The sequence below is a fragment of the Mizuhopecten yessoensis genome, unplaced genomic scaffold (genome assembly GCF_002113885.1).
Source record: "Mizuhopecten yessoensis strain PY_sf001 unplaced genomic scaffold, ASM211388v2 scaffold10875, whole genome shotgun sequence".
Classification (NCBI taxonomy): domain Eukaryota; kingdom Metazoa; phylum Mollusca; class Bivalvia; order Pectinida; family Pectinidae; genus Mizuhopecten; species Mizuhopecten yessoensis.
In genome coordinates this window covers 47,296-63,150 of record NW_018408765.1, presented here as the reverse complement: position 1 = coordinate 63,150, position 15,855 = coordinate 47,296, and the positions used below count along the sequence as shown (strand labels likewise).

The 15,855-nt window shown below is 34.3% G+C and overlaps 1 protein-coding gene across 1 annotated transcript in view; it reads left to right on the top strand.

Annotated features, from left to right (window-relative positions):
- LOC110463194 (centromere protein F-like) overlaps positions 1–15,855 on the top strand; it is a 65,753-nt gene that overhangs the window by 2,642 nt on the left and 47,256 nt on the right. Inside the window, exons 2-18 of the mRNA XM_021517587.1 lie at positions 1,303–1,350; positions 4,206–4,262; positions 4,611–4,694; positions 4,909–4,929; positions 5,628–5,654; positions 5,946–5,992; positions 9,342–9,446; positions 9,669–9,724; positions 10,060–10,158; positions 10,577–10,649; positions 12,447–12,477; positions 13,435–13,539; positions 13,834–13,929; positions 14,289–14,387; positions 14,784–14,849; positions 15,233–15,294; positions 15,702–15,759. Coding sequence (XP_021373262.1) covers positions 1,303–1,350; positions 4,206–4,262; positions 4,611–4,694; positions 4,909–4,929; positions 5,628–5,654; positions 5,946–5,992; positions 9,342–9,446; positions 9,669–9,724; positions 10,060–10,158; positions 10,577–10,649; positions 12,447–12,477; positions 13,435–13,539; positions 13,834–13,929; positions 14,289–14,387; positions 14,784–14,849; positions 15,233–15,294; positions 15,702–15,759 — 1,134 coding nt within the window. The remainder of the gene's footprint in view (positions 1–1,302; positions 1,351–4,205; positions 4,263–4,610; positions 4,695–4,908; positions 4,930–5,627; positions 5,655–5,945; positions 5,993–9,341; positions 9,447–9,668; positions 9,725–10,059; positions 10,159–10,576; positions 10,650–12,446; positions 12,478–13,434; positions 13,540–13,833; positions 13,930–14,288; positions 14,388–14,783; positions 14,850–15,232; positions 15,295–15,701; positions 15,760–15,855) is intronic.

The window sequence follows — 15,855 nt, the reverse complement described above, 5'->3', positions numbered from 1 at the left end:
ATACGACATAGCAATCAATAAGACATGACTAGTACTTGAGTGGAAAAAAAGAATTTATTTATGCATGTAAACATGGAATAAATTACAATTTAAAATAGTAAGACATGATTTTTTTTTATATTAATTTTAGAATTTATTTACAACAGTTTATTTATTACATCTACTTAAATATCAATCACAGAAACATTAGAGAGAATAACACATTTTTAAATATTATAAATATATATTAATTTTATTTAATGAACAGATTAATTAATAACATATGTACAACACAATTATAATCTTTATTGAACATTATTGAACATTATTGCACACAATGTTATACATTGTCCACATGTACATCCACAGTCTATCTAATAGTCACACACTTAAAGTACACAGGTTTGATAACATTGTCTCTTAATAAATATTACCACTGGCTGCAATATTAATGTTCCCATCGTCAAGGCGGTACAGTTTCATCCCAGCTCGTAGGTACTTCGGTACATCTAGGGTAATGATGTCCTAGTACTTGTTTCTAAATACTATTTGGGTTAGGCACTGTCTTCGTTTGTGGGTTTTTAACTCTACTGTATTTTTAAATCTTAAATCTATATCTCCATCGAAATATTTTGTGGATATAACACTTACATTTTGCTATGGCGTGCAAAATCTCCTATGGCGCACCTAGCTATGGCGCTAAATCTCCTATGGCGCAAATTAGTGTGACCGTCTGTTACATACATTTTGCAGACGTTATAAAAAATATTTTTCAGTGTTTTTCTTGATTCCACGATCTATTAAAAAAAATATCTTACGAAAATACGGGGGCTCCATCAATGTTGACGTTTATGCCCTCGGGGGTCCTATTGCAGAGGCGTGAAAAAGGGGGTTATTTACATTGATTAGTTGTTGTTTTTTGTGCAAGGTATAGATACAATTGCAAGCTGGGGTATGTTTTTTAGAGTGTGGTGAGGGCTTCAAGGGCTGCATAGGGTAAGTGTGCCTTGAAGTCCTCTAGTGTTGTGCATTGTACTGCTGCTATGGGAAGGAGATTCCATTGTGTTATTGTGTGTGGAAAGAATGAATATTTGTAGGTGTCCTTTGTAACGGATATGTGTTTGTATGCGTAATGTTCATTATCAAAAATCTCGAAACCGAGCCCCTGTGCCAAAGATAGCCACTCGCTTCTCTCCATCCCCGTAAAAAACCCACCAACAACATCTGGTGGCTATTGGGAGCAACTCTGAGTGATTATATATATATATTATTAAGCCACAGATTTTATGTTTTTATTCATTACTAATCTATTTCTACCACCAGACTCTACACCAGTATGACGTCATGGATGAAGTAGAGCGCAGTCCTCCGGTAAGTTAAGAGCGCCAATGATTTCAGCTCGAACAAAGCGTTCACAGGCTCTTGCCTGTTGTGCCTCTAATGGTTCTTACAATTAGGTCAAATACGTGATTGTTTCATTTGGAGATGTTGTAATTCAAATGACCATGACAGTTTTAGAGTCTCTAACATGTACACAGTCTATCTGACAACATGTACAAAGTCTATCTGACAACATGTACAAAGTCTATCTGACAACATGTACAAAGTCTATCTGACAACATGTACAAAGTCTATCTGACAACATGTACAAAGTCTATCTGACAACATGTACAAAGTCTATCTGACAACATGTACAAAGTCTATCTGACAACATGTACAAAGTCTATCTGACAACATGTACAAAGTCTATCTGACAACATGTACAAAGTCTATCTGACAACATGTACAAAGTCTATCTGACAACATGTACAAAGTCTATCTGACAACATGTACAAAGTCTATCTGACAACATGTACAAAGTCTATCTGACAACATGTACAAAGTCTATCTGACAACATGTACAAAGTCTATCTGACAACATGTACAAAGTCTATCTGACAACATGTACAAAGTCTATCTGACAACATGTACAAAGTCTATCTGACAACATGTACAAAGTCTATCTGACAACATGTACAAAGTCTATCTGACAACATGTACAAAGTCTATCTGACAACATGTACAAAGTCTATCTGACAACATGTACAAAGTCTATCTGACAACATGTACAAAGTCTATCTGACAACATGTACAAAGTCTATCTGACAACATGTACAAAGTCTATCTGACAACATGTACAAAGTCTATCTGACAACATGTACAAAGTCTATCTGACAACATGTACAAAGTCTATCTGACAACATGTACAAAGTCTATCTGACAACATGTACAAAGTCTATCTGACAACATGTACAAAGTCTATCTGACAACATGTACAAAGTCTATCTGACAACATGTACAAAGTCTATCTGACAACATGTACAAAGTCTATCTGACAACATGTACAAAGTCTATCTGACAACATGTACAAAGTCTATCTGACAACATGTACAAAGTCTATCTGACAACATGTACAAAGTCTATCTGACAACATGTACAAAGTCTATCTGACAACATGTACACAGTCTATCTGACAACATGTACAAAGTCTATCTGACAACATGTACAAAGTCTATCTGACAACATGTACAAAGTCTATCTGACAACATGTACAAAGTCTATCTGACAACATGTACAAAGTCTATCTGACAACATGTACAAAGTCTATCTGACAACATGTACAAAGTCTATCTGACAACATGTACAAAGTCTATCTGACAACATGTACAAAGTCTATCTGACAACATGTACAAAGTCTATCTGACAACATGTACAAAGTCTATCTGACAACATGTACAAAGTCTATCTGACAACATGTACAAAGTCTATCTGACAACATGTACAAAGTCTATCTGACAACATGTACAAAGTCTATCTGACAACATGTACAAAGTCTATCTGACAACATGTACAAAGTCTATCTGACAACATGTACAAAGTCTATCTGACAACATGTACAAAGTCTATCTGACAACATGTACAAAGTCTATCTGACAACATGTACAAAGTCTATCTGACAACATGTACAAAGTCTATCTGACAACATGTACAAAGTCTATCTGACAACATGTACAAAGTCTATCTGACAACATGTACAAAGTCTATCTGACAACATGTACAAAGTCTATCTGACAACATGTACAAAGTCTATCTGACAACATGTACAAAGTCTATCTGACAACATGTACAAAGTCTATCTGACAACATGTACAAAGTCTATCTGACAACATGTACAAAGTCTATCTGACAACATGTACAAAGTCTATCTGACAACATATACAAAGTCTATCTGATAACATGTACAAAGTCTATCTGACAACATGTACAAAGTCTATCTGACAACATGTACAAAGTCTATCTGACAACATGTACAAAGTCTATCTGACAACATGTACAAAGTCTATCTGACAACATGTACAAAGTCTATCTGACAACATGTACAAAGTCTATCTGACAACATGTACAAAGTCTATCTGACAACATGTACAAAGTCTATCTGACAACATGTACAAAGTCTATCTGACAACATGTACAAAGTCTATCTGACAACATGTACAAAGTCTATCTGACAACATGTACAAAGTCTATCTGACAACATGTACAAAGTCTATCTGACAACATGTACAAAGTCTATCTGACAACATGTACAAAGTCTATCTGACAACATGTACAAAGTCTATCTGACAACATGTACAAAGTCTATCTGACAACATGTACAAAGTCTATCTGACAACATGTACAAAGTCTATCTGACAACATGTACAAAGTCTATCTGACAACATGTACAAAGTCTATCTGACAACATGTACAAAGTCTATCTGACAACATGTACACAGTCTATCTGACAACATGTACACAGTATTTCTGACAACATGTACACAATCTCTGACAACATGTACAAAGTCTATCTGACAACATGTACACAGTCTATCTGACAACATATACAAAGTCTATCTGACAACATGTACAAAGTCTATCTGACAACATGTACACAGTCTATCTGACAACATGTACAAAGTCTATCTGACAACATGTACAAAGTCTATCTGACAACATGTACACAGTCTATCTGACAACATGTACACAGTCTATCTGACAACATGTACACAATCTCTGACAACATGTTCAAAGTCTATCTGACAACATGTACAAAGTCTATCTGACAACATATACACATTGTTTGCAATAATTCTTTCACGTGTATTGACGTTTTCGACTGTTGACCACAATCCTATAATCTGTTGCAGCGGCTGGAAATCTTGGAAAATCTCACCAGGAATATTGACAACATCGACCGAGAGGAGGCAAGTATTCTGTGTTACATATATACTATATATGTATAGTAGGTCTATGTGTGGTTTATTGAATTTAAGCTGTGTTTTCATCCGTATTTATATTGTATCTGATTTCCAGTATTGATGCATAATGCACCTATCGCATCTTATTTTGTCAAAGTATGACAAAGAGCAGTTACATATAAACTAAGAGAAGTAGCTTCTGCATTCCTGTTTATGTATTGATGTTGGTTTTTAATGGATCCGATTTTATAATGTTGCTCCAAGTTTTTCAAACAATAAAATGATAAGATTAAATTTGCTTTCAATTTATACATGACCTTTGAACTATAATATGTAACCTTTGACCTTTATCAGTTGAAAGGTCATCTAGAAGGCTTCATGACCGGGTATAGGGATTTGACCTCTAATTTTGAGGAGAGCAACAAGGAGAGAGAAGAGGTAAGTCCTGGTATAATTTATAAACAGAAATTGAATAAAATTGATATGAATTGTTTAAGGAAAATGATATTGACTAAAATCTACTTTTCATAAACGGTTGTAATTGTAAATAGGGGTACTTGTAGAAAAAGTGCCCTAGGTCAAACTTGACTTCTAGCTGAATCTTAAACTAACCAATAACGTTCAGAATAAAATGTTATATTATTTTTTTCAGCTTCTTATGCAGGTTGCAGATGTAAGTACATATTAGATACCAGTGACACATGTAACCCTACATAGGAATGCTTATGAATATTTATAGATTATCTGCAAATTTCATGCTCTCTTCATTACTGTTTCCTTTCTTCTACCATACCTACCTATGTATTTTATTTTTTATTTTTGGTTCATCACATAAAATGGTCAGTATCATCACAAACTGTTAATTTAAACAATCTATGTGTATCAATAACTGTATGTTGTAGTACTTCTTTAATGTAATTTAATTACAAGGGAGATGGCTTTATATAAGTTTCAAAATCTCGTTGCCGGATCCTATTAATATTTCTATTAACCTGTGTACTTATTATATATGATATATGAAATAAATATTTTCTAAACCAGTATCCATGCAATAAATATATTTCAAAAATGTATTCATAAATCATTGATATTTCATAGTTACTAAAATTCTTTGATAATCATTAATGTTCATGTTTATATATATGTATGTTATTTTGATCCATGTAATTATTTGTAGAAAATTATCAATAATAGATAATATTCTTTTTGGTATATATAAGTTTATCAATTCACGTTGAAAGCTTTTTCATCGATAGTCATCAGTATATTATAAGGATTCATGTTGATAAAAATGTTTAAACAGTCATGAATATTTATGTTCATAAAAAGTGGTTTATATATAAGTACTCAAAAATAGTCATTTTTTTTCAGTGGATGACAACTGATCACACCGATTTGGTGAGTTTTCCTTAAAAAAATATTTAGTAAAAATAATTTAAGTCCCCAAATTTTTCAAAATCTTATTTTATTAAATGACATACCATAGCATATTTAAATACCAATGAATTTTCATGCTTGAAAAGTTGTGTAAAAAACTAAACTGCTGTCATTATCAGTTTCGTTTATTAGTTATTATTCCATCTAATAAAGTTATAATATTGTTGTTATCTATTTGTTATTATTATCATTTTTAATTTAACATGAATTTTGATTCTAATTGTGATTGAGGTATGTTTTTTTCTGTAACAGGACGATTTAAAAATGTCATTCGATGAGAACGAGGCTTCAGAGATCAAGTAAGTACATGTATTGATAGTGTAACGTTTTTCCTGAGTGTTTCTCATAATGCTACCAATGTCTTGGTCAGGTTGTTAGTAAAGATTGAGGAAAGCATCTGAATGGTGTGTATCTTTTAAAAAACATATAAAGAGAGATTTGAAATAAAGATGGAAGGATAACTTAGTTAACTTGATGACATATTATAAGATAATGCACAAATCATAGGTATGAAGTTTAAGGGGGGATAACTCTGACACAAGTGGTAGGTATATTGTTTAAAGTAGACTATAACTATAACTCACACCATACAGATTAAATTTATTGTAGCATTTAACCTCGACTCTTACCATGATCACATGTATGATGTTTAAGGTAGCATATAACCTTAACTCTTACCCTGATCACATGTATGATGTGTAAGGTAGCATATAACCTTAACTCCTACCCTGATCACATGTATGATGTTTAAGGTAGCATATAACCTAAACTCTTACCCTGATCACATGTATGATGTTTAAGGTAGCATATACCTTAACTCTTACCCTGATCACATGTATGATGTTTAAGGTAGCATATACCTTAACTCTTACCCTGATCACATGTATGATGTGTCAGGTAGCATATAACCTTAACTCCTACCCTGATCACATGTGTGATGTTTAAGGTAGCATATAACCTAAACTCTTACCCTGATCACATGAATGATGTTTAAGGTAGCATATAACCTAAACTCTTACCCTGATCACATGTATGATGTGTAAGGGAGCGTATAACCTTAACGCTTACCCTGATCACATGTATGATGTGTAAGGTAGCGTATAACCTTAACTCTAACCCTGATCACATGTATGATGTGTAAGGTAGCATATAACCTTAACTCTTACCCTTGTCACATACATGTATGATGTGTAAGGTAGCGTATAACATTAGCTCTAACCCTGATCACATGTATGATGTGTAAGGTAGTGTATAACCTTTACTTTTACCCTTATTACATGTATGATGTGTAAGGTAGCGTATAACCTTAACGCTTACCCTGATCACATGTATGATGTGTAAGGTAGCGAATAACCTTAACTCTAACCCTGAACACATGTATGATGTGTAAGGTAGCGTATAACCTTAACTTTTACCCTGATTACATGTATGATGTGTAAGGTAGCATATAACCTTAACTCTTACCCTGATTACATGTATGATGTGTAAGGTAGCATATAACCTTAACTCTTACCCTGATTACATGTATGATGTGTAAGGTAGCATATAACCTTAACTCTTACCCTGATTACATGTATGATGTGTAAGGTAGCATATAACCTTAACTCTTACCCTTGTCACATACATGTATGATGTGTAAGGTAGCGTATAACCTTAACTTTTACCCTGATCACATGTATGATGTTTAAGGTAGCATATAACCTTAACTCTAACCCTAATTACATGTATGATGTGTAAGGTAGCATATAACCTTAACTCTTACCCTGATTACATGTATGATGTGTAAGGTAGCGTATAACATTAGCTCTAACCCTGATCACATGTATGATGTGTAAGGTAGCGTATAACCTTTACTTTTACCCTTATTACATGTATGATGTGTAAGGTAGCGTATAACCTTAACGCTAACCCTTATCACATGTATGATGTGTAAGGTAGCATATAACCTTAACTCTTACCCTGATTACATGTTTGATGTGTAAGGTAGCGTATAACATTAACTCTAACCCTAATTACATGTATGATGTGTAAGGTAGCATATAACCTTAACTCTTACCCTGATTACATGTATGATGTGTAAGGTAGCGTATAACATTAACTCTAACCCTGATCACATGTATGATGTGTAAGGTAGCGTATAACCTTTACTTTTACCCTTATTACATGTATGATGTGTAAGGTAGCGTATAACCTTAACTCTTACCCTGATCACATGTATGATGTGTAAGGTAGCATATAACCTTAACTCTTACCCTGATTACATGTATGATGTGTAAGGTAGCATATAACCTTAACTCTTACCCTTGTCACATACATGTATGATGTGTAAGGTAGCGTATAACCTTAACTCTTACCCTGATCACATGTATGATGTGTAAGGTAGCATATAACCTTAACTCTTACCCTGATTACATGTATGATGTGTAAGGTAGCATATAACCTTAACTCTTACCCTTGTCACATACATGTATGATGTGTAAGGTAGCATATAACCTTAACTCTTACCCTGATTACATGTATGATGTGTAAGGTAGCGTATAACCTTAACTCTTACCCTTGTCACATACATGTATGATGTGTAAGGTAGCATATAACCTTAACTCTTACCCTGATTACATGTATGATGTGTAAGGTAGCATATAACCTTAACTCTTACCCTTGTCACATACATGTATGATGTGTAAGGTAGCATATAACCTTAAGTCTTACCCTGGTAACTTGTATGATGTGTAAGGTAGCGTATAACCTTAACTCTTACCCTTGTCACATACATGTATGATGTGTAAGGTAGCGTATAACCTTAAGTCTTACCCTGATTACTTGCATGATGTGTAAGGTAGCGTATATTCTTTACTTTTACCCTGATCTTTATCTTTAGCTTTAAAACAAATCATAGGTTGAAGAATACAGGTACAAAGATTATATGTAACCTTAACACAAATTATGGGCATGATAAATAAGGGAGATTACTCTTACTAAGTCCCAGATATAATATGTAAAGTAGCTTTTATCCTTACTCTAATGTTTTACACTTGTCTGAATGTGTAAACTAAAAACATATGTTGGTCGGTTGTAAAAGGTTTAATGTCATATTAATAGTTAAGGTCATTTAAGGACGTGCCTCCATGTGTGTTGTGTATATGGCATGCGTGAATGTATGCCGGAGACAGGGTATGTTGGTGTATTTGCATCATTGTGATAGCGTGGATATAATGCCGACTTTATAGTGCTATCTCACTGAAATATCATACTGAAGATGTCCAGCACAGCATTCCGCCCAGGCACACACTGACAACGGGTAAACTAGTTGTTGCCATTACCCTAAATGATGAACAATAAGCAGAGAATAACAACTATCATTTTTAAGGACTTGGGTATGTCCCGGCCTGGGGAGAGACCCCATTGCCCTCCACAATGTAAGATTAATATTTGATATACCAGGTATATATTTATTATCTTTTTTTGTACATCTGTGGACAGCTGCTTGTTTTACTACTCTAAAGATTTAATGTAAGATTAATATTTGATATATATATTTATTATCTTTTTTGTACATCTATGGATGCAGTTGCTGGTTTTATTACTCTAAAGATTTACAGTGGAACCCAACAATAATTATAAACATTTGTATAATCGTTTTGTTTACAGTTCAGAGTATATCAATACTGTGGCTGACCTAGAAAAGTTAAAGTCGCTCAAAGAGGAAATCGGAAAATGTGACTTCAACGGCAAAAACACAAAGTTTCTTGAACAGTAAGTTTCTACCATTTCTTATTAATATTTGAATATGGATTTTATGATAGACTTAAATTCATACCAATATTCATTTAGTATTGCTTGAGGCCATGGAGGTGCACAGTTTCAGCTGTTATCTTTTTGGCTAAAGGACAGTAAGGAACATTGTAACATTATACAAATTTGAACTACATTTTACCAATACTTTGATCCTGTTTTTATCCTGTTCTTGTTTTTCAGGGAGAAGAAGCGTCTAGAGAAAAGTGTGATGGGGGGCCTTGCTGAAATGAAGCAAAGTAAGTCTATGTGTTTGTTTCATACTTACATGTGTACATTGCTTATAGAATTTCATCTCAATTGGTTTTCTCATAGTTTTACATCTGCATGTCATCTTCCACTTGGAGCAGGGTGACATTGCTATGAGACAGTTTAAAATGTTACCTGTGTGAAAATGTGTTTGTTAGTATTAGTTACCTTGCGCAACAATGATTTCCTGTAGGTATCATTGTTTCCTTAAACACGATGCTTTCCTCTGGACTGCAATGTTTTTCTCGGGTTAACAATATGCACTGTTTCCTTCTCCTCAATGTTATGTCTATAGATTGTGATGTCTATATTTGTGGTGTGATAGGATCTGGGGAGAGTAAGCCCAACGAGGACGCCCACTGGAAACATTCTGCTGGAGAGGTCGTTCAGCTTCTCAACAAAGTCCGGCTGGAAAATTCGGATGGTAGGTTGTTTTCTTGGAAGCGGTTTCATCCCTTAATGATGGTGCAAAAGTTCTTGTTTGAGTAAGTAAAAATACGATGACACTTCCTGATAAAAATATGACATGGAAAGAATCTAATTTGGTTAATGTTCATTTGTGTGAATCACGATGCACCAGAAGCCGTTCTAATTAGTATGACAGTTGTTGCCAAATTGTGTCTCTCTGAATGTAAAAAGTGAAAGGTAATACTGCCATTTGGATGGTTTGCTAAATAATTTGATTTGGTTTATTCATCAATAGCTACAGCTATGTCATTTATGAGTCCCAAACTTGATAAATTTTGTTTCAGCACCAAAGCACAGCGATGTTTACTTGAGTTGACATGATAAATCAGGACCATTTATCATCCTTCTATTTCTTGTTTTGATTTTGTTTACAGAGAAAGAAGCACTGGCCAAAAAGTTGACTGAGCTGTTGACTCACAGAGACCGCCAACAGATCCAGATGAAAAGGTAGGGGAGAGCACTCTATGGTGCTTATATAGTACAGAGTGGTTAAGGAAGAGCGTTCCTATGTCAGATGAAGTTGCTTGTCCAGTGGAGATACACATCTGCTCATTCAGTGGTATCTCAGGGTGAAATTTGGCAGGAAAGCCATACATTACACTAATTGATATATTACCAATTTTTTCCTCAAATCCTTGATATGTTTGATCATTTGTTCCTGCACCTCAAAGCAGTTAAAGATGATAAGTTTATGAATAACCAGACTAGCTGTTAATTGTTTTACTTCATACATCCATCAGATGAAGGCAATTGTGAGGTTGAAAGCTAATGTGTTGTACAATAGGTATAATGTTTTGCTGTATACTTCTCTCACAAGGCTCCTGTTGTGTGGAACCCTGCAGAATTGGGAGATTTCTCCTGTATCTATTTTAATAAAGGATGAGCTTAACTTCAGGATTCTAACCCAGTTATCAAATAGTGACCAAAGAAAAACAAACAATCTATAAACATTTAAGATATTGTTTTAATGGCCTAAAATGGTCATGGCTTCCGGTAACAGCTAGAACAGAAGCCCATGATAGGGGTAATATGATTAAATTCAAAACCGATAACCCAATATGTGGGTATAACTGTTAAAGAGTCAGTCACATAGCTTAGGGGTAGCATTTTAGGTGTTTTTCCGCAATCCCCTTCTGTGATGTTAAGGAAGCCACGGTGAATAATGTATTCCAAAAACTGCCACACTGAAAAGATACTCCCTGAAATTACTTTTGTTTATCTCCTATGTAACTGGCCTGATAGGAAGAGAGAGTTTCAACAAGGGGCATAACTCTAGTATAACATTTGAAACCAACAATAATAATAATAATACATTGATATAGAGCCCTATCTAGCTAACATAAGCCACTCTAAAGCACTTTACAGTACATAGCTATACAATTAATACAATTAGAATATACAATTTTTGAGGAATTCGCAGGAGCTGCCTTATCAGCGGGCACTACATGTAACTACTAGTCCTATGCCACCTGGCTAATATCTCCCTATGTGTGTATGCCTGCGTGTGTGCTGGAGATGTATTTTGTTCTGTTTGAAGTGGGACCGTGCTTCCAGCGGCATTTTTTCTAGTGCCACTTCACTTGAATGCTACATCACAGATACCGCAACATCCACCCCAGACCATTTTATACTCCACCTGGGTTGTTGGAGGAGGCAATTAGACAAAGAAAGATAACTTACATTTGATAACGCAATTTACTACGTTATTCAACTAAATTCATTTACAACCTAATACACCCTTACAATGAAAGGTGTTACCAGAATAATATCAATTGAAAATTTTGAATTTCTTAAAAAAACACCTTTTTTATTGTTTTAAACATGAATTATAGAAATTTTGAAACATTCCTTTCACATTTTGAAATAGACATTTATGTTCTTCATATCCATAAGAGGGGTATAATACCTGTTGGTGCATGTTCCTTTAAACTGGATTAGGCAAATAAAAAAAAAAAATTGTGTTTCCGCTATCATCCTAAGAAAAATGAGTCTTTTTTTTTTGAAAGTTTTGGAAAATATTTACTATGCTTATTATATTGAGCAGGAGTTCTTACTTAACAGTGCATATCACTTAATGCCAATTAAGACTTCAGGGTATAGGCACAAAAATCTCGGGTAGGTAGGGTTAGCAGAAAGATTTTTTTATTTGACCTTATGTACATGTATCATATCGGTACTAGTTAAATTAAGTTCTTGGATTCTTTTTAAATATCTAAATGTTATCTTCATAATTTCTCTTCTCAGTTTGCAAAGTGAAGTAAAAAGAGAAAAAAATGTAAGTATGAATCTTCTATCAAGCACTGATGCATCAGATTATGAAACTTTGATAATAAATTCTCATCAGACAATAGGATTTTAGATTATATCACATCTGACATTGAAATTTTGGGTAGGAGCACTTTTCAGTTACACATTCCTGGGCCCGTATTCATGAAACTGTTCTCATGCTCAAGTATGGATTTCGTGCTCAAGCCTAATTTCTTGTTCTTGTTTTAATAATAAACAAATCTCATTTTGTCAATGATTTTTTAGAACAGTTATAAGGAGACGTTAAGCCAAATGCTGTTTTTCATGTTTACATTTGACTTTTTGATCGTTTGACATGACTTAAGTGTGTTAAAAGAAAGTTAGTTTAAGCACAAAATCAATGCTTGAGCATGAAAACGGGTTCAGGTACCCTGTCCAAAATCTAGGTCTATGTAATGTTTAACTTTTTCAAGATGGAAATACAAAAGCCATCTTTGGTAAGTGACGAGAAGTTATGTATCGCATAAACTCTTCGTGCGGAAATCACATTGACTGTTTGTAATCAGCTCATCAGGTTTGAACAAATTGACAACAACCGATTCCATAAGATATTTTGTAGTGAAAAATCTTTTGCATTTAACGAATATTTGTATGACCCTGAAGGAAATTTTTCAACATTGGATGATGTAAAACCTGACATGTGATCAAGTGTAATCTATTAATTGTTAAGTGACTCAAGTCTTATATCTGTTATGACAGGGGATACAAAGTGTAGTAGGACAAGGAATAGTGATAAAGATAGTGTTGTCGCTGGGGCTCGAACCCATGACCCTTAGCTCTTCAGCCCAATGCTCTACCGCTGAGTTAAAGGGAAATTCCCTACAGCTGATGCTTGAAAGGCAACCTAATCAATGCACATCTTTTACACAAAGAACTGTTTCATATGTATATACATATTTATATATAACTGTTGCCATGGTTACAGGTGGCAGCTCACCTTGCTGATGATAATGCAGACCTCACTAAGGAGCTGATGCAGCTGAGGGCTAAACTCGTCAAATACGAGAAAGACCTGGAGCATGCCAAAAAGGTAAGGAAAGACCAAATGATACATACCAAAAAGGTAAGAAAAGACCAAATGATATCAAAAAGATAAAAAGATAGTATGGTACATTTGCTAAAAAGATAAGAGAAACCTGGAGTATCGATGTCAAAAAACATGAAAAACAATGCCATCAGAGACATGCTATAAAGGGTAGTAAGATTAGCTCTATATGCCAACTAAGAATTTTTTTGTCAATATTTACTTATTCTTAAATATTCTTTTTCTTAAATATTTCCGGCCTACATGTACATGTATTACCTTTATAACTTTGTTTGACAGGTGATAGAGAGGCAGCTCTCTGACTTGAGTACATTTGACGATGATTCTGACGACTCCTCTACCAGTGTTGACAAGTCGGCGTCAGAAATCCTCCAGGTCAGTAGGTATTCATTACCTGCATTAACATCCCAAATGTGGCTCGATTCTCATAGTCCTACATGTATGAGTCTGGAGGCCTGAGGTCAAGGTCGCTGTTACTAGAGAATAGGAGAAAAAGATTGTCATTGCTGTACTGTCCTCTTTGTCATTTGAATATTGATAAAATTTTCACAAAAATTCTATGATTATCTCAAACATATTTTTTTAAGGTAAATTTAAAAAGAACAAGGTCATTCAGTCAAGTTAATGTAGATTTTTCTCTCTCGTTTATTTAAATTTTTGATGAATTCAATATTTTCTCCTTCAGGTGTCTTGTGAAAAAACTGATAAGTAATAGCTCCAATGTTTTATTACAGGAAACAGAAAGCTATACCTTACGAGAGACAAGCAGCGACCCCGACATTCTAAGGTCAAGTCTTAGGGAACTCAAGGAAAACGTAGAAGCCCTAACAAAGGTCAGAGGTTATGAAAACATATCAATATAGATTAATATTGTTTTTGATTGAAGCAAATACAGCAAATGAATAATGATAATCATTAAGATATATAATATTATCTGTCATAGACAGACAAATTCTACCCGAGGGACATGAATTAATAACATTCAAGATTTGTATTATTCTCCCTATTCATAACCCTTTAGGTGACATTATCTTCTTCAGAATAGTATTTTTCTTTATATCAAGTGTTTTTAAATAACAACAACATCAATTTAGTGTGAGAAAAATATCAGGTTTTCAATTATGAAATATTATTTGGTTAAAAGGCCCTTTGGGCCAGGAGAGCTAAAAATGGCATTTGATGAATTTCAGATGTTTCTTTTTTAAAGACTTGAATGGTAATCATTACAGGAACTTCGCAAAGCTGCAGAACGAATGAAGGAAGTGGAGCTGATGAACATGGAGTTAGAGGATAAGGTATGGAAGAAGAACAACTTCACACTGTAAAATTTCATTGCTTTGAGGTCAATTATCAATTATCAAAGAATTTGTGGTTGCAAAAATCATGAAAATATTGAAAAATTTGATTGCCATAAATTATAGTTAGATTTTAAGAAGGGATGAGCTTCAGTGCTGCAGTCTTAGTCGGATATTTACAAAAACAGATTAATAATGAATGAATGCATTAAAACAAAAAATGATTTTAACTTCCAAAAAAACCCAGTGATCCAACAGCCCATTTTAAGATTTTAGCATTGTCAGTATTAATGGATTATTTTTGTAAGAATTTTAAGTGCTGAAATCTGTGTCCAGCCTTTCAGGTATTGTACTTTTTAAAGTCTTTAAAAATCCTTCCTTAGGTAGAGGAGTTAGAAAACAGACCACCAGAAATCATCACAGAGACCACCACTATCTTCCAAGAGTAAGTATTGATTCATTAGGTGATTTAGGCGATGATTTTTCCCACACTTAACAGGTTTTGCTGGGAAAAAGATTAACTTGTCTTTACCAACTAAAAGAAAAGACAGCTGACACGCACTATTGAAAATGTCACCCTGACTTTACCACTTTCACATAAAATACGAAAATACCTCTGTGAGTTAAAACTGGACATTTTGATGATTTTGCATACTGGTAGTAGTATCGGATAATTCAAGCTCTGCTCATTCTGTTATGTCTTAATTATTATTGTGACAGTTTCATTGTTCTATAACAAAAATGAAGACTTTGAATCTACTCGAGTGATTTTTCCTCAATTCAATTTCAACATCAACTTCAATGGAGTAGGAAATTCCCTTGCAATATATATATCCTGTCTCTCTTTTGTAGAGTAATTGTTACCAAGGCTCCAAGTAATTGTGAGTGTCATCTACCAAAGGTCGAAAAGGTAAATACAACAGATCATGATGGTGGTGTTAGAGGGGTGGGGGTGGGGTATAGAGTAGGGGGATAAAGGGATGGGGATGGGATGTAGGGTAGGGGG